This window comes from Alternaria ventricosa, assembly GCF_023758065.1.
Source record: "Alternaria ventricosa strain BMP 2768 chromosome Unknown scaffold_10, whole genome shotgun sequence".
Taxonomy (NCBI): Eukaryota; Fungi; Ascomycota; class Dothideomycetes; order Pleosporales; family Pleosporaceae; genus Alternaria; species Alternaria ventricosa.
In genome coordinates, this window is record NW_026055690.1 from 1,043,689 (window position 1) to 1,056,515 (window position 12,827).

General features: G+C 54.0%; 4 protein-coding genes across 4 annotated transcripts; 1 reads left to right on the forward strand and 3 right to left on the reverse strand.

The window, feature by feature from the left end:
* Positions 1 to 265: 265 nt before the first annotated feature.
* Positions 266 to 5,814, forward strand: J4E93_006431 (uncharacterized protein; the record flags this gene model as incomplete). Its single annotated transcript, XM_049344344.1, has 9 exons — positions 266 to 438; positions 606 to 802; positions 850 to 1,037; positions 1,475 to 1,934; positions 1,988 to 1,997; positions 2,040 to 2,354; positions 2,403 to 2,863; positions 3,445 to 4,286; positions 4,339 to 5,814. The coding sequence occupies 9 exons, from the start codon at positions 266 to 268 to the stop codon at positions 5,812 to 5,814; spliced, it is 4,122 nt and encodes a 1,373-aa protein (XP_049198779.1).
* Positions 5,815 to 6,466: 652 nt separating this feature from the next.
* J4E93_006432 (uncharacterized protein) lies at positions 6,467 to 8,485 on the reverse strand (the record flags this gene model as incomplete). Its single annotated transcript, XM_049344345.1, has 2 exons — positions 6,467 to 7,981; positions 8,030 to 8,485. The coding sequence occupies 2 exons, from the start codon at positions 8,483 to 8,485 to the stop codon at positions 6,467 to 6,469; spliced, it is 1,971 nt and encodes a 656-aa protein (XP_049198780.1).
* An 810-nt stretch (positions 8,486 to 9,295) lies between these two features.
* J4E93_006433 (uncharacterized protein) lies at positions 9,296 to 10,050 on the reverse strand (the record flags this gene model as incomplete). The annotated part of the gene is made up of 2 exons (XM_049344346.1): positions 9,296 to 10,018; positions 10,045 to 10,050. 2 exons carry the CDS (start codon positions 10,048 to 10,050, stop codon positions 9,296 to 9,298), a joined length of 729 nt encoding a protein of 242 aa, XP_049198781.1.
* Positions 10,051 to 11,348: 1,298 nt separating this feature from the next.
* Positions 11,349 to 12,562, reverse strand: J4E93_006434 (uncharacterized protein; the record flags this gene model as incomplete). Its single annotated transcript, XM_049344347.1, has 2 exons — positions 11,349 to 11,543; positions 11,984 to 12,562. 2 exons carry the CDS (start codon positions 12,560 to 12,562, stop codon positions 11,349 to 11,351), a joined length of 774 nt encoding a protein of 257 aa, XP_049198782.1.
* Between the last annotated feature and the right edge of the window lie 265 nt (positions 12,563 to 12,827).

A 12,827-nucleotide genomic window follows, 5' to 3' on the forward strand; every position in this document is an offset into this window, starting at 1 on the left:
AGAGCTTGAGTGCATCCATTGGATACGGCGAGCTATTGCAAGCCACTGGGGCTGAGCGTGTCTGCCTACGAGGCTGTACACTCGTGCGCATGTGCTGTCAACCTTGAGCGTGCCGTCTACAAGCTGCTCTTCATCTCCCCACTGTCCACAGTACCATCATTGTGTCCATAAAGTGACCGAGTGTTGTGGTCGAAACGTCTTCTGCCCGAGATTCCATCGCGCCTCGGTGACGTGCCACACGTGCGCACGGCCCGACCTCGGTACAATGGCGGCGGCCCCTTCCGCCCAAGCCCGCGTCACGCTTCAAGACGCGTTCGAGCGGTTTGCATCCACCGTCGCCCCAGACGACAAGCAACTATTCCACAACACGCAGCTCAAGGATGTCCGAGATGAGGCGATACGGATTGAGCGCCAGCTTCGCGCTCGCCGAACGCAAAGGTGCATGGCCCGGCTGGACAATTTCCTTCGGGGAATGGAGCATTACTCCAAGGTGGTCGAAGTGCTCTGCAATGGGACGCCTTTCCTGCCATGGATCTGGGCACCGGTAAAGCTTATGCTTATGGCAAGTCGCACGCCTACCCAGTCATCCTGTACTTACTGTGAAGACAGATCACGGCCGATTCCATCAGTGCGTTCGAGAAGTTGATAGAAGCCTACGGCAAGATTGGAGACATTGTCTCTCGCCTGGATCGTCTTGGCGATGCACTTGTCAACGATCACAACTTTCAAAATGTGCTAGCTCTAGTATACTCTGACATTGTAGAGTTTCATCGTCGAGCTTACAAGTTTGTGAAAAGGAAATGTAAGTACACCAGCAGCCTGACGTTATGTCGTTCTAATCAGCTATAGCATGGTCCATATTCTTCAGTTCTATGTGGGCTGGCTTTGAATCTCGATTTAATGGGATACTGAAGAACCTGGCGTATCACACCGAGCTAGCCGACAAGGAAGCTGCTGCAGCGGATATCGCTGAATCCATTCGACGTAGCAAAGCCGATGACGAGAGTTGGGAGCAACAAGAGCGCGAGTGGACTGCTGTCAGTATACACTAGTACACTCTGTGTTTGAGACATGCGCTGACTCTGTGCTATACTTCTAGGTCAAGATTCGAAAAGTCTTAGCCTGGCTAGGAACGACTGATACCCTCCCAGCCGACTTGCTTGACCGCCACCTCCGAGATTACTTGCCACACAGCTGCGATTGGTTCATACAGCACAAAGCAACTGAGTTATGGCTAGGAGATAGCGCAAAGAATCCCCTTGTGTGGCTTTGCGGTAAACCAGGAGCTGGTATGTCCAATTGCTGCCGCTGCGGCTAGTCATTTGCTGACCTGCTCAAAGGGAAGTCCATGATATGCTCTGCCCTTGTACAACACACCGAGACAAACGGCGTTCATGTATTCTACTACTTCTGCAGTTTTCTCGGAAGCCGCTCCGATGGTCCGAGCCGTCTGCTGCGATCTCTCATATCGCAGGTCATCCAAAAACATCAGGATCTCGCCATCTACGTCCACGACGTCTACTTTAAGTCGAATCCTGAACCTACGAAGAAAGCGCTGTTGACACTTCTCCCTGAACTTCTCCGAGGTTTGGGATCCGTGCGGCTTATCGTAGACGGTATTGACGAATGGACTTCACGGGATCAGAAGGAGCTTCTCAATGATCTTTCGCAGATGATTTCGACCGACCAGTCTTCCCATGTCTGCAAGATCATGGTCGCGAGCCGAGATACCATGGCCACCTCGCGGCGCAAGAAGGACAAATTGTCAACGATGATCTCTCTCAGCAATGTCGATGAAGGTCTTGCAGTCACTCGTGCGATTGCCAGTTTTGTCAATGATAAGCTTTCTGATCTTCCTGAGCATTTCGAAGAGCTCGACCCAGATTCCTCGATCATGGCCCATGTGAAGAAAACTCTTCTTGAGAAGTCTCAGGGTACGTCCTGCTCGGTCTGTGGAACGACAACAAGTTTTCTAACATTCACACAGGTATGTTTTTGTGGGTGAGCCTCGTGCTGGAATCACTCGATACGGTGTATAGCCCTGAGGAACTGCGTACTATCGTCGACAATCTTCCCTCTGATCTGGAAGCCCTTTACGCACAGATCGTAACTCGTCTCTGCAGCGCCCCAGGTGCCCAAAGCTACGGAGGCGTGCCGCGCATCATGAGCTGGATATGCTTCTCACGAAGGCCTTTGCATAAATCAGAGCTACTGCAGGCGCTGTCTATGTTTCCAGACGACATGAGCTCTCAGATGCGAAGCATCCCTGTCGCTTCTATTCTTGACCACTGCAAACCGCTTATCGAAGAATTACCTGATTCAACGATAGTACCAGTCCACTTCTCGGTGAAGGAGTACGCACATCCCCCCAGCTAAATTGATGGCCGCTAACGATCGATTAGATATTTCCTGAAGGCTCAAATACCACAAATCGTTCCAGCAATTGATGTTGCACTAGACATATCGTGCGCATGCGCCATTGTCATCATTCGCGGCCTGGAACTCGTACGCTTGGGAAGCAACTCCACAGATTATCTTGCTATCATCGCGAGTGGCAACTACAGGCTCTTACCATATGCGATAGAGTTTTGGATCGAACACTGCCTGCAATATGCTTCTGGAAGAGATCTCCACCCAGGCCAAGCCCTCCAACGTCAACTGGACCGGCTGCACGGAACACACGAAACCTATCTGCATGCACTCGGACTTGCTACAATCCAGGATGTGTTGCCCGACTTGGTAAACACCTCCCACGCAGAAGAACGGCTCAAGCTCTTTTTGAACACACCGATCTACGGCTTAATGGCAGATGTGATGGGTCTCAGACATATGGCCAGCGAGCTTGAAGGCGGAAATAGTTCAGGTAAGTTCACAGTGGAATCCGTCACTTCGATTTAGCCACATCCATGAGCTCACAAACCTTTCCAGATATCGAGACCTACGTCATCAACAAGGACAGAACGCTTTTCAGCAGACTTGCCCACACATACGAGAGCGCCGTCGTGTATCTCTTGGCGCAACAAGACGTCCAGGGCATTGCGCCAACCACGCTTCGGGCGTTCCAGGAATCGTATGCTTCCACCGCTTTTCGATGCCGCTTCCCACACTGTGAGAGGCTATCGTTGGGCTTTGCGACTGCGCAACTCCGGCTCGAGCATGAGACCACCCATGTCCAACGCGTATATTGTGAGACAGTGTCCTGCCAATATCACCGCATTGGTTTTGGAAACATGAGTGCACTCAATGCGCACACTAAAAAACACCATGGCCAGTCGAAAATACTTCTCATTCCTGCAAAGGTACGACGCACCACTCATGCTGTAAAGGAGATTGGACAGCAACAGCACAGTTCGCAAGGTTCGGGTATACACCCTCCGAAAACTGACAGGATTGCTGCTGCTAAGAGACTATTACGGACGCACCCGGGGCTTATACTTACGATAGATCAAGTCCAGTTCCCTCCTAATGTGTTGAACATGCAGATAATGCAGATTTTGACGCCCGATGTCAGGTCCTGGAGTGACCTCAAGGCTTGGGTGCAGCACAACCCCAGCCTTGCTCCCGGAGTGGATCTGGAAAAGCTTAAATTACTACAAGTCCTGCATTATCAGGACTTGGTGTCGGGACAGCCGCAAAGTGGTGAGGGTGAGGGAACTCCGATTCCGCCGAACACGCAGGAGGCCCCGATGCCTCAGCAAAACCGTCAAGACCAATTGGTCATCAACCAGTTTGCGAAGAAGATGATGGATACAGCCAAGCCCGAAGTCCGAGAGAAGTTTCAGAGTGATGTCCATAGTTGGCCCGAACAGATAAAGCTACAACTCCTGCAACAAGGCATCCACCCTCTCTTCTTTCGCTTTCGTCAGCATGCCGAAATGCTCTACAGAAGAGGGGCCCTTAACAAACCGGCAGCAGTGAACACGGGTGCCCAGATTGGCACGTCGCATCAGTCCGCCTCAAAAGACCTCTCAGGCGAACGCTTGGATTCTGATGCCATAGCAGGACTACAAGTAGAAGCGATATCACCCGACGCAGGTGTATCATACGGTCAAGCCCAAGCAAATGTAGAGGCCGACATGCCTTATGTCCAGGACTACGAAAGAGCCCCATCAGAGACGTATACAAATACAACTATCGGGCACGCAAACCCATTGGCTCAGTCCAAGAATAACCTTGAGGGCCCGCTACGGTCACCTTACTGGCGAGGCAGCCCGTACATACCCGTGCAAGACAGCTTTGAGGAAGACCAGCGTGCTCCTCTTTTCAGCATTTCAGCGAATGACCATGTAAGTAGCCTTTAGTAGCTTTGTCTCTACTTGTATGCTGATATAGCAACAGCCCGACGGTAATAATGCTGTTCCGGACTATTGGAACGACGGTGTTCCGAACTCTTGGGACGACCCTTTGATTCTGGGCAACAATGACTTCGACAGCTTTTTAAAAGAACGCAGCAACGCCGGCGATGATCGTGCTGGCGTTCTTGATAGCGAGCTCAATTATGTAGATAGCCCCGCCGCGTCGGAATCGAGGCCTATAGCTTACGGCGATATGGACCCGCAACAGCAACAAAGAGCATTCAAACTCCTAATGGAAGACCAAGCCAAAACGAAGTTGATGAGGCAGGCTCGACGGATTGCACAACCACAACAGACGGCACAGCCGCCAAACACGAATCTCGTTCAGCAGATGCAGCAACAGCAGAAGGCACCTTACGAGCAGCAACAGGAAAATGAACGGAGTGAAGACATAGAACGAACAAAAGAGCAGCAAAGGATGCCTCATGGAACACAACAGATGGAGCAACGGCAGAGAATGCAGCAGCGCGTTGATAAAGCCGTGGCGGCGATGCCGTCGCCGTCGTCGGTGAAACCAAGAGCAGAGGGCAAGACTCCCGCCAAGTCAGCACTGACGCAGGCCCAAAAGCTACAAGAGTACCACAAACAACTGGCCCGACTTGAGGAGGTGAACCGTGCAAGGATGAGCTTAGGGAACGAGCACCGGAACGAGCACCAGATCGAGCACCGGAACGAGCAAGAGCGACTAAGGAAGCAACAGCAACCTAGAGAGCAGTCACTACCGTCAGAAGTAAGGACCCCAACTCTTACGGACAGCGGTAGTACTAGTAGTAGCAAGCCGTACATTGATTTCCTCGAAAAAGCCAAGCAGGACTTTAGGACGAGCAACGCACACCTCTCAGGGGAAGAGCTAAACCGCGCCTGGTTCCAGGCTGCCACTGGGCAGCTGCAACCACAGGCGCCGCAACACTCCCAGAACGGCTGTGAAGATACTCAAAGTCTCTCACTTTTACTACATCCTGCACAAGGGCAGCAGAAGCCCCCTACCAGCTCCGTAGGAGAGCTGCGGGATATACCCCTACAGCCTGGTTCAGAAGACCGTTGGATGGATAGCGACTACCGGTCGCCATCTCCAGAGACACTTGCACAGCCGCGTGAACCGTCTAATGACAACGATGATTGGGCGGCTGCGGTCCAAGCCATCAGAGACGGTACAGCTCCAACGCAAGAGTCGGCTCTACCTGCGCCTGATGGAACACGCCGTTCCGCGACTGACACTGGGGGTATCGCGCCCGATATGTTCACTTTCGGGTCGCCTAGTCCCGAGCGAATGTTGCCTACGCCCCATTTTCCAGGCTCCTCTCCTGCACTATGGACGGGAAAGCTTCCGTCTGTCGATGAAGAACTTTATTCCAACCACTCGTCACCAAGTTCTACACATGCAAACCCAGATCATGATATCAACTCGAAAGATTCGCCCAGACAAGCTTTGCGTGCACAAGGACCTAATTACCGGTGATCAAGAATATGTATATATACATTCCAGCTAAAGCTACCTATCCACCCATTTCATCCGCCCATCCATGCTCATTCATATGCCATCGTAAATACTCGTTTCCAGTAACCTTTCATCGCATCCGCTACATTATCCCCGTACAGCATGGAAGACTAGCCGCTATAAGAAGATCGGTACTAGCCACTGTATTCATGTGAAACTCCATTGCCCATGACGCACCATTCATGTGAGAAAGAAGTAAATCATAACGTACTAACGCACGAACGCACGAACCCCCAGTTGTAAAGAAAAAGAAAGAAAGGAAATAATAGAAAATTGGAGGAAAAGACACATGCCCGTGCCGTGCCGTAATGTGCTGTGTACGCCCTTGGTTGATCATGTCAAACCGAAGCTAAGAGACTTTTATGTATATGCCGTTTGAAAGATGGGAAGGATTAGGGTCCATGTTGTGGGAGGAATAGGACCCTGTATGCAAGTTGCGCCGGGAACGCTGAGAATTTTCCAACCTGGTTTCTTTTGGGAGTGATGTAGGGGAAGGATGTCGTAGAGATAACGGTCGTGGAGTGGGGTGGGTGTCTGCTGGTACTGGACTGGCTCTGGGCGTCCAGCTACTTTCTTGCGGGGGTTGTGCGTCGTCGTGATTTCATCCATCAACTCAAGCATTCCCACCCCAAGCACCCGCACCCGTCTCCTTGCCGAGCGCAGAACTACCAGCAGTCCGATGACCGCCAACAGGAGCCAGGTTCGGGCTACCCTTGCCACCACTACCCCATGACAGACCACTCAGACGCTTGTTGCTGTTGCTAGAAGTAGTCGAAGCGCCGTCCCTGCTTTTGTTCAGATCATCCTCCTCTTCCATGCTAAACAAACCCTGCTCTTCCTCGATCCTCTCGCGGTTGATACTGCTGCTGCTTACAGCGCGATCGATGCCGAGACGGCCGCTGGAGCTGCCAATGCTGGATGCAGAGGTGACGCGGTTGATGCCGGGGTGCACGGGGTTGCTGGTGATGCCGCTTTCGTCCCGGGCTGATATGCGGGTGCGCGAGAGTTGCTGGCTGATCATGCTCATGGAAGCTTGGCGGGGAGGTGATGCGAGGTATGGACTCATGTCGCCTGTGGTGGGTCGGTTCATGGCGCGTAGCGAAGGGCTGGCTCCCGGGTGGAGGCTTGAGTTGCGGAGGGGTGAGCCGACGTGTCCGAAGGCTGACTGACCGGGTAGTGAGCCTGATTCGAATCCTCCATCGTAAGTCGGTCCTCGAGGCTTGGCCCACATGGACTGGAATCGCGAGGGAGAAGCTGTGGCTGCTGATGGCGATCCGTACTTGAGGTCTGACGCTGTTGGCGAGACTCCGAACCTAGACTGTGAAGTGCGGTTGTCGCTCTCGCCCTGGTCGCGCGAGAAGCGGCGCATCTTCTCCTGTGGTGTCAGAAGATCGCTCAATGAATTGGGCAGCAGGTCCTCCTCGAATTTGCCAATCATGTCCGTCTCATCCCATTCCTCGTCCTTGTACGTCGGTCGCGCGCCTACACTCGACGACATGATACCCCGGGAGCGGTTCGCGGCGAGCTCAGAATGCAGCATCCTCCGTCCAACTGGCTGCTCTACCGACTCTGGTGGAGACGACCCAAGTCCTGCAATGCCCCTCCGCAGACCATCTCCAAACGCAGAGTCGTGTAGGTTTCGTAGCGCGGGCGAATCGGCTTGGTACGAGGACGGCGGGGAGTTCGCGAGGAACTTGGCGGGTACTGAAGAGGCAATGGGGCCGTATCGCGCCATGGTCGAAACACCCTGGCTATCAAAAGACGCAGGAAGTCCTACATCCATCACGCTCAAGCCCTTCTGTGTCGGTGATATCGGGAGTCGGCCGTTCTCGTTTGGCGGTGAGCCATAGTTGGAGCCTGGGTGGGAAGAGAAGGTGGTGTCGATGGTCGGAATCATGTCGTACTGGTTCTTCTGGTTCGCGTACTCGTCGGGCATGGCATACGGGTACCCTGGCTGCATACCACCCATGTGCGCCTGCATGGTAAGCAGCGAGCTATTCATGGGCATCTCCTGGTGGTGGGGAATGTTCATGCGGCTGAAGTGATTACCGGCGTTTCCGCGGTTCACGACATGGCCGTTGGGGAGGATGTGGGCGAGGGCGCATTTCTGGCCGAACTTGCAGTTTCCCTGGGTACATGGTTAGCGATGATTCACCTTCTCCCGCACATGTCTTACCTTAGTGAAGTACTTGCAGGGCGCCCGCTCCGTCAGCGGCTCGTCGGAGTGCAGGAACGGACACGCCTTGCCAGCCTGACATGCGCCTTGCCGGTAGAACTTGCAGGGGACGTGTGAGGTGTTCTTGTTGTTTGGGGGGCTGCGCGGGCCGGCAAAGCCCATCTCGCGCAAGTTTGCCCTATGCTCGTGGCCGTTGGCGCGCCCGCCCGGCACTGCCATGGGCCCATGGCCATTCGCGCCCGCCATTGCGCCGTTGGAGTGCTGGGGCCGGAGGTCGCGCGAGGCACGTCTGGCTATCTGCGGCGGGGGGTTCGACGACTGAGACTGAGGCGCGGTGGGCGGGTTGAGCTGATGGGAGAAGGGTCCGTGGTGTTGGAGATGCTGTGGTGGGGGCTCTTGGTGGGGTGGCTTGTCTCGGACGTCTGAGGGAAAATTGGTCGGCGCAAAGGTAGCCATAGCTCTGCAAATCGTGGTAGCGGGCCTCGGGCCTGGGTCGGCGGTCTACCTTCGGCGGAGCAGTGAGAGAATTTCCCTCTGAGCAGCGAAAGCCGAGAAAGAGACTGCTATCACCTGCACCCGTGAAGAGGTCAAGCTTGCCGCGCAAACGCTAGTATCTACGCGGTAAAGGCAGATGCGGCACGTCGCTTGAGGCGGGAACAGGACATGCGACAATCGAAGACGGGAAGACGAATGAGAGCTGCAGCGAGGTTTGGAGAAGGAAGAAAAAGGAAATTCAAAGCTATGCTGGAGAATGATACGCCGGCTATATCGATATGCGCGCACCGCGTGGAGCTGCAGCCTCAGCGGTTCGCGCGTGACATGGAAATCCGACGGCGCCGCGTGACGCCATAACAGGACCCTGGACGTCGACGAGGGAAGTCGCCGTGGAGAGCTTGCACCCACGCTACGCGTCGTTCCTTCCGTGGCTGGCTGCCGACGCGTCTTCGGATGCCCTCCAGCTCACATGGCACCTGCCGTCTGAAACACCTTGGAACACATCTCGGACGACGATTGCCGTGGACGGCCAATCGACGCGGATGGAGAGCTCACGCCTCATTGCAGCGCGACGGTCTAGCCGTCACCTGAGGCTTCATCACGGTCATCTGCAGGAAGAGTGGCGCATTCAATGGAGTCTAACTGTATTCATCTCTCGTCTAGATATACTGTTCACCAAGATACACTATGCTAATCTTATCATCGCCATCTCTAACAACATATTGTATACCCGATGAAATGACTTCAACCTCGCCACACCCTAGATCCACACTAGCTGTGTCCTATCCGTAGTATACCCGCCGAACAGGTGTTGTTGTACCATTCCATCTGCAGATCATCCATCATGTGCACCTGCGGTATGCCCAGGTTGTATGTGTAGGCATTGAACTGGATTCCAGACAGCGCGCGGAAGTCGTCGTTGAAGAAGATCTGAGTGAGGCGGCAGTTGATGTAGCCCCAGCATGCCGGAATAGTCGCGTTTTGTTCTGCGACGAGCACTTCTTGTTGTAGAGTGGTGTCGTAGCGATAGCCCGAAATGCGCAGTGTACAGGGTGTGAGACCGTTGAGAGCACAGCCGAAGTGTGCGGAGTACGCGTTGAACCAGTAGGCGTTGACTGAAGCTCGTGGTCCGGCGCCGAGTTCGCCAGGAAGCATCGTGCCTGCGAAGGGCGTGTTGGGAAGGAGTCGCCCGGTCAGAGGCAGGAACATGGCGATGTTGGGTTGAGAGATCGCGGGGTATGGTTCCCACATGTCGGGTACGTATGTGTATCCGTTGCCGTAGAAGAGGTGATGGTAAGGGTTCTTCATGCCGCTGGCGACGAGCAGTATAGTGTTGTCATCATCGCCGGTGACCGTGTCATCGAACGTCAGCGTGAAGTTGCCCGACTCGCCGCACGATGAAGGCCCTGGTGCATCGGGAATAGCCACGGTCGTTGTCGCAAGTATCGCTGTCTCTAGCGTTGGGGTGGGCACGACAACAGTGATTGGAATATCCTGCCGCTTCCCTAGTGATGTCGTACCTTCATCCTCGTCTTCGAATACTGTCGTCACTACCGTCTTGAAACGTCTGGATCTGGATGAGAAGATCTCAAAGGATGGCAGAGCAGAGATCGGTGTCTGGCGCTCAGTCCGTGTCGTCAAAGGTATGGTTTGCAGATCTGATGGCTCTGGCCCAGTCACCGTGGGGTATATCCCAGTCCAGTACGACACGGTCGTTGAGATGTTGGGTGACGGGAAGACGAAGCTAATTGCGACATCCCCATATGATATCACCTTCGTCATAGCCCGAGCGCTAAACAAAGACGTGGCGCTGAAGCCTGGAGGGGCAGACGACGTCGCCTGTGGGGGGGTAGTTGTCGTCAGCGTCAATGTAGAAGTCAGAGTGCTTTGCGAAACTGGGATAGAGCTTGATAGTGAGCTGGACGCGGTGCTGGCGGTCGGACTGGAAGTCAAGGTGCTTTGCGAAATGAAAACAGAGCTTGACGGTGACCTGGACACACTGGTGGCGGTCGGAATAGAAGCCGAAGTGCTTTGCGAAAGTGGCACAGAACTCGATAGTAACCCAGACGAGGTGGTGGCGCTCGGACTCGAAGTCAACGTGCTTTGCGAAACTAGCACAGAGCTCGATAGTGGCCTGGACGAGGTAATAGCGAACGGAAGGCTTATGCTACTACCAGACGACGTAGAGCTATCGGCCAAAGAGCTGGATCCAACTGAAGAGCTCGTCATGGTGCTCGAAGCCAACAGCGTGGAAGACGTAGACGTCAAATTGAAGCTCAGCGTCGACGACGAGTTTGTGATGGGAAACAATGTGGCAAAGCCGGTGGAGGTACTTGGGCTGAGTATACTGGTCAAGGGCTCATTCGGCAGACTCGACGACGGTGTAGGGCTGGATGTAAAGCTCTGAGTGGATGACATTGTCAGACTCGATAAAGTTGTCGGTGCCGAGATAGGACTCCCAGTTGAGGACGTGAGGGACGGCGACGAAGTGGAACCTATCGATGGCACAACGGAGGAGCTACCCACACTGGTGGGAAGAGTAGATGGAGCCAAGCTACTCGGTGAAAGGGAAGTAGATGTAGATAGCGATCGTGTAAGACCCGATGATGAGGGTGTCGCATAACTGCCGATACTGCTCAACAGGCTCATGGAGGTACTTGACGATATGTCGGCGGAAAGAGTCAGCCCCGAAGTGGGACCAGGTAGAGACACAATGAAGCCATCGCTCTGCGTGGATGGGAAAACGAAAGAGCCCCCAGTAGTTGTTGATGTAACGCGACTCAGAGTAGCCGAGTCACCGGATGGACTTGACGTTGTAGGTGCACTAGAAGTCGTCGGTACATTCGAACCGGTTGGAAGCGCCGAAGATGGTCCGCCAGGCGTGCTTGGGAGTATACTGGAGCTCAGACCCGGGAGAGTGCTTAATAAGTCGACTGATGAGGTGATTGCATTCGAAAGCGTAGAGATCGTAGACGGCGACAGAATCGTGGATAGCGTGGAAACGGAAGTAGACAACCCGCTACTGATGGTGACAGGGCTCGTTGAAGCAGGATACGACGGATAAGGTCTCTGTGGTTGATTGATAGGCCGAGGTAAGCTCGATGTCTCAGACGATGTTGGACCCGATGAAGGTGAACTCACAGACGACGAGACCAAAGGATCCGACAAAGACAGCGCCGAAGTAGTCGGCCCCAACATTGAAGACACAACAGCAGCACCAGAAGAAGGTATACTCGTCAGCCCCACCGACGAAATAATCGGCGTAACATCCGCCGTCCTGGTAGGCAACGTACTGAACCGACTAGGCGGCGCAATACTGTCCAACCACTCCGTCGTACTATTCACAACAGAAAAGTAGTACGTGCCTTTCGCCGGATTGGTTGGAGACGCACCAACGAGCGAGATGGTAATTATCGGCCCGGGGACAGTGACATAGACAATACTGCAGTTGCCATCTACGGCTTGAGCCGAGACACCGGGTATCGCTTTGAGCAGTATGTCCAGGGCGACGTAGCCACCGGCCACGACTATACCGATGAAGGTCAGTGTCAATATGAGGTCCTTGGACGTTTGTTTGTCGGTCCAGCGTATCCGGGTCAGGGCGACGAAGAAGCGGTATATCCGGCGTATGATGCGACATGGCCACCAGTTGCGAGGCCTGAAGCCCCATCGAGGTCGGGCTGCGGTGGTAGCTTTAGGTTCGGACTGCTGCTTTGGACCTTCCCATGTGCTTGAGATGACCGAGTCTCGTTTGTCTTTTGTGCCCTTTCCGCGTGTTATCGGAGGAGTGGGCGATGACGCGGAGGAAGACTTGGATGTAGTCGTGTCTTTGAGCGAGGTGATGGTAGCAACACAGAGCGTTTTCTCAGGGGGTTCTGATGGTAACTGCCGGCGATCAGATGTATTGCTAGTGGATCTGGTTATGACGGCCCCGTGAGCAGATGTCCATGTCGAGGGGGTGCTTGAGCCAGTGGTATCGCTGATGGAAGTCTTGTCTTTCCTTGACTTGTCCTTGCTGCGGATCTTGTTCTTGCCCATGATGAGAGAGGAAATGTTGTTGCTATGATGCACTTGCGAAGATGTTGCTGATAGGCTGTTGTGCAATGATTGTGGTGCAAGAGGTATCCAAAAGTGCTGTTGTGGTGATGGAGGATAGTCGTACGAGGTGGGTGTATAAGACCGGGTGCGTGGGGAGTGTACCTGCCATGATTGTGGTGAACACAGAGTAAGCATAGACGATGGATCGATGAATAGAGTGAGGGCGACGCGACATGTTTGCAGAAAGGTTGGAAAGCGAGATGAA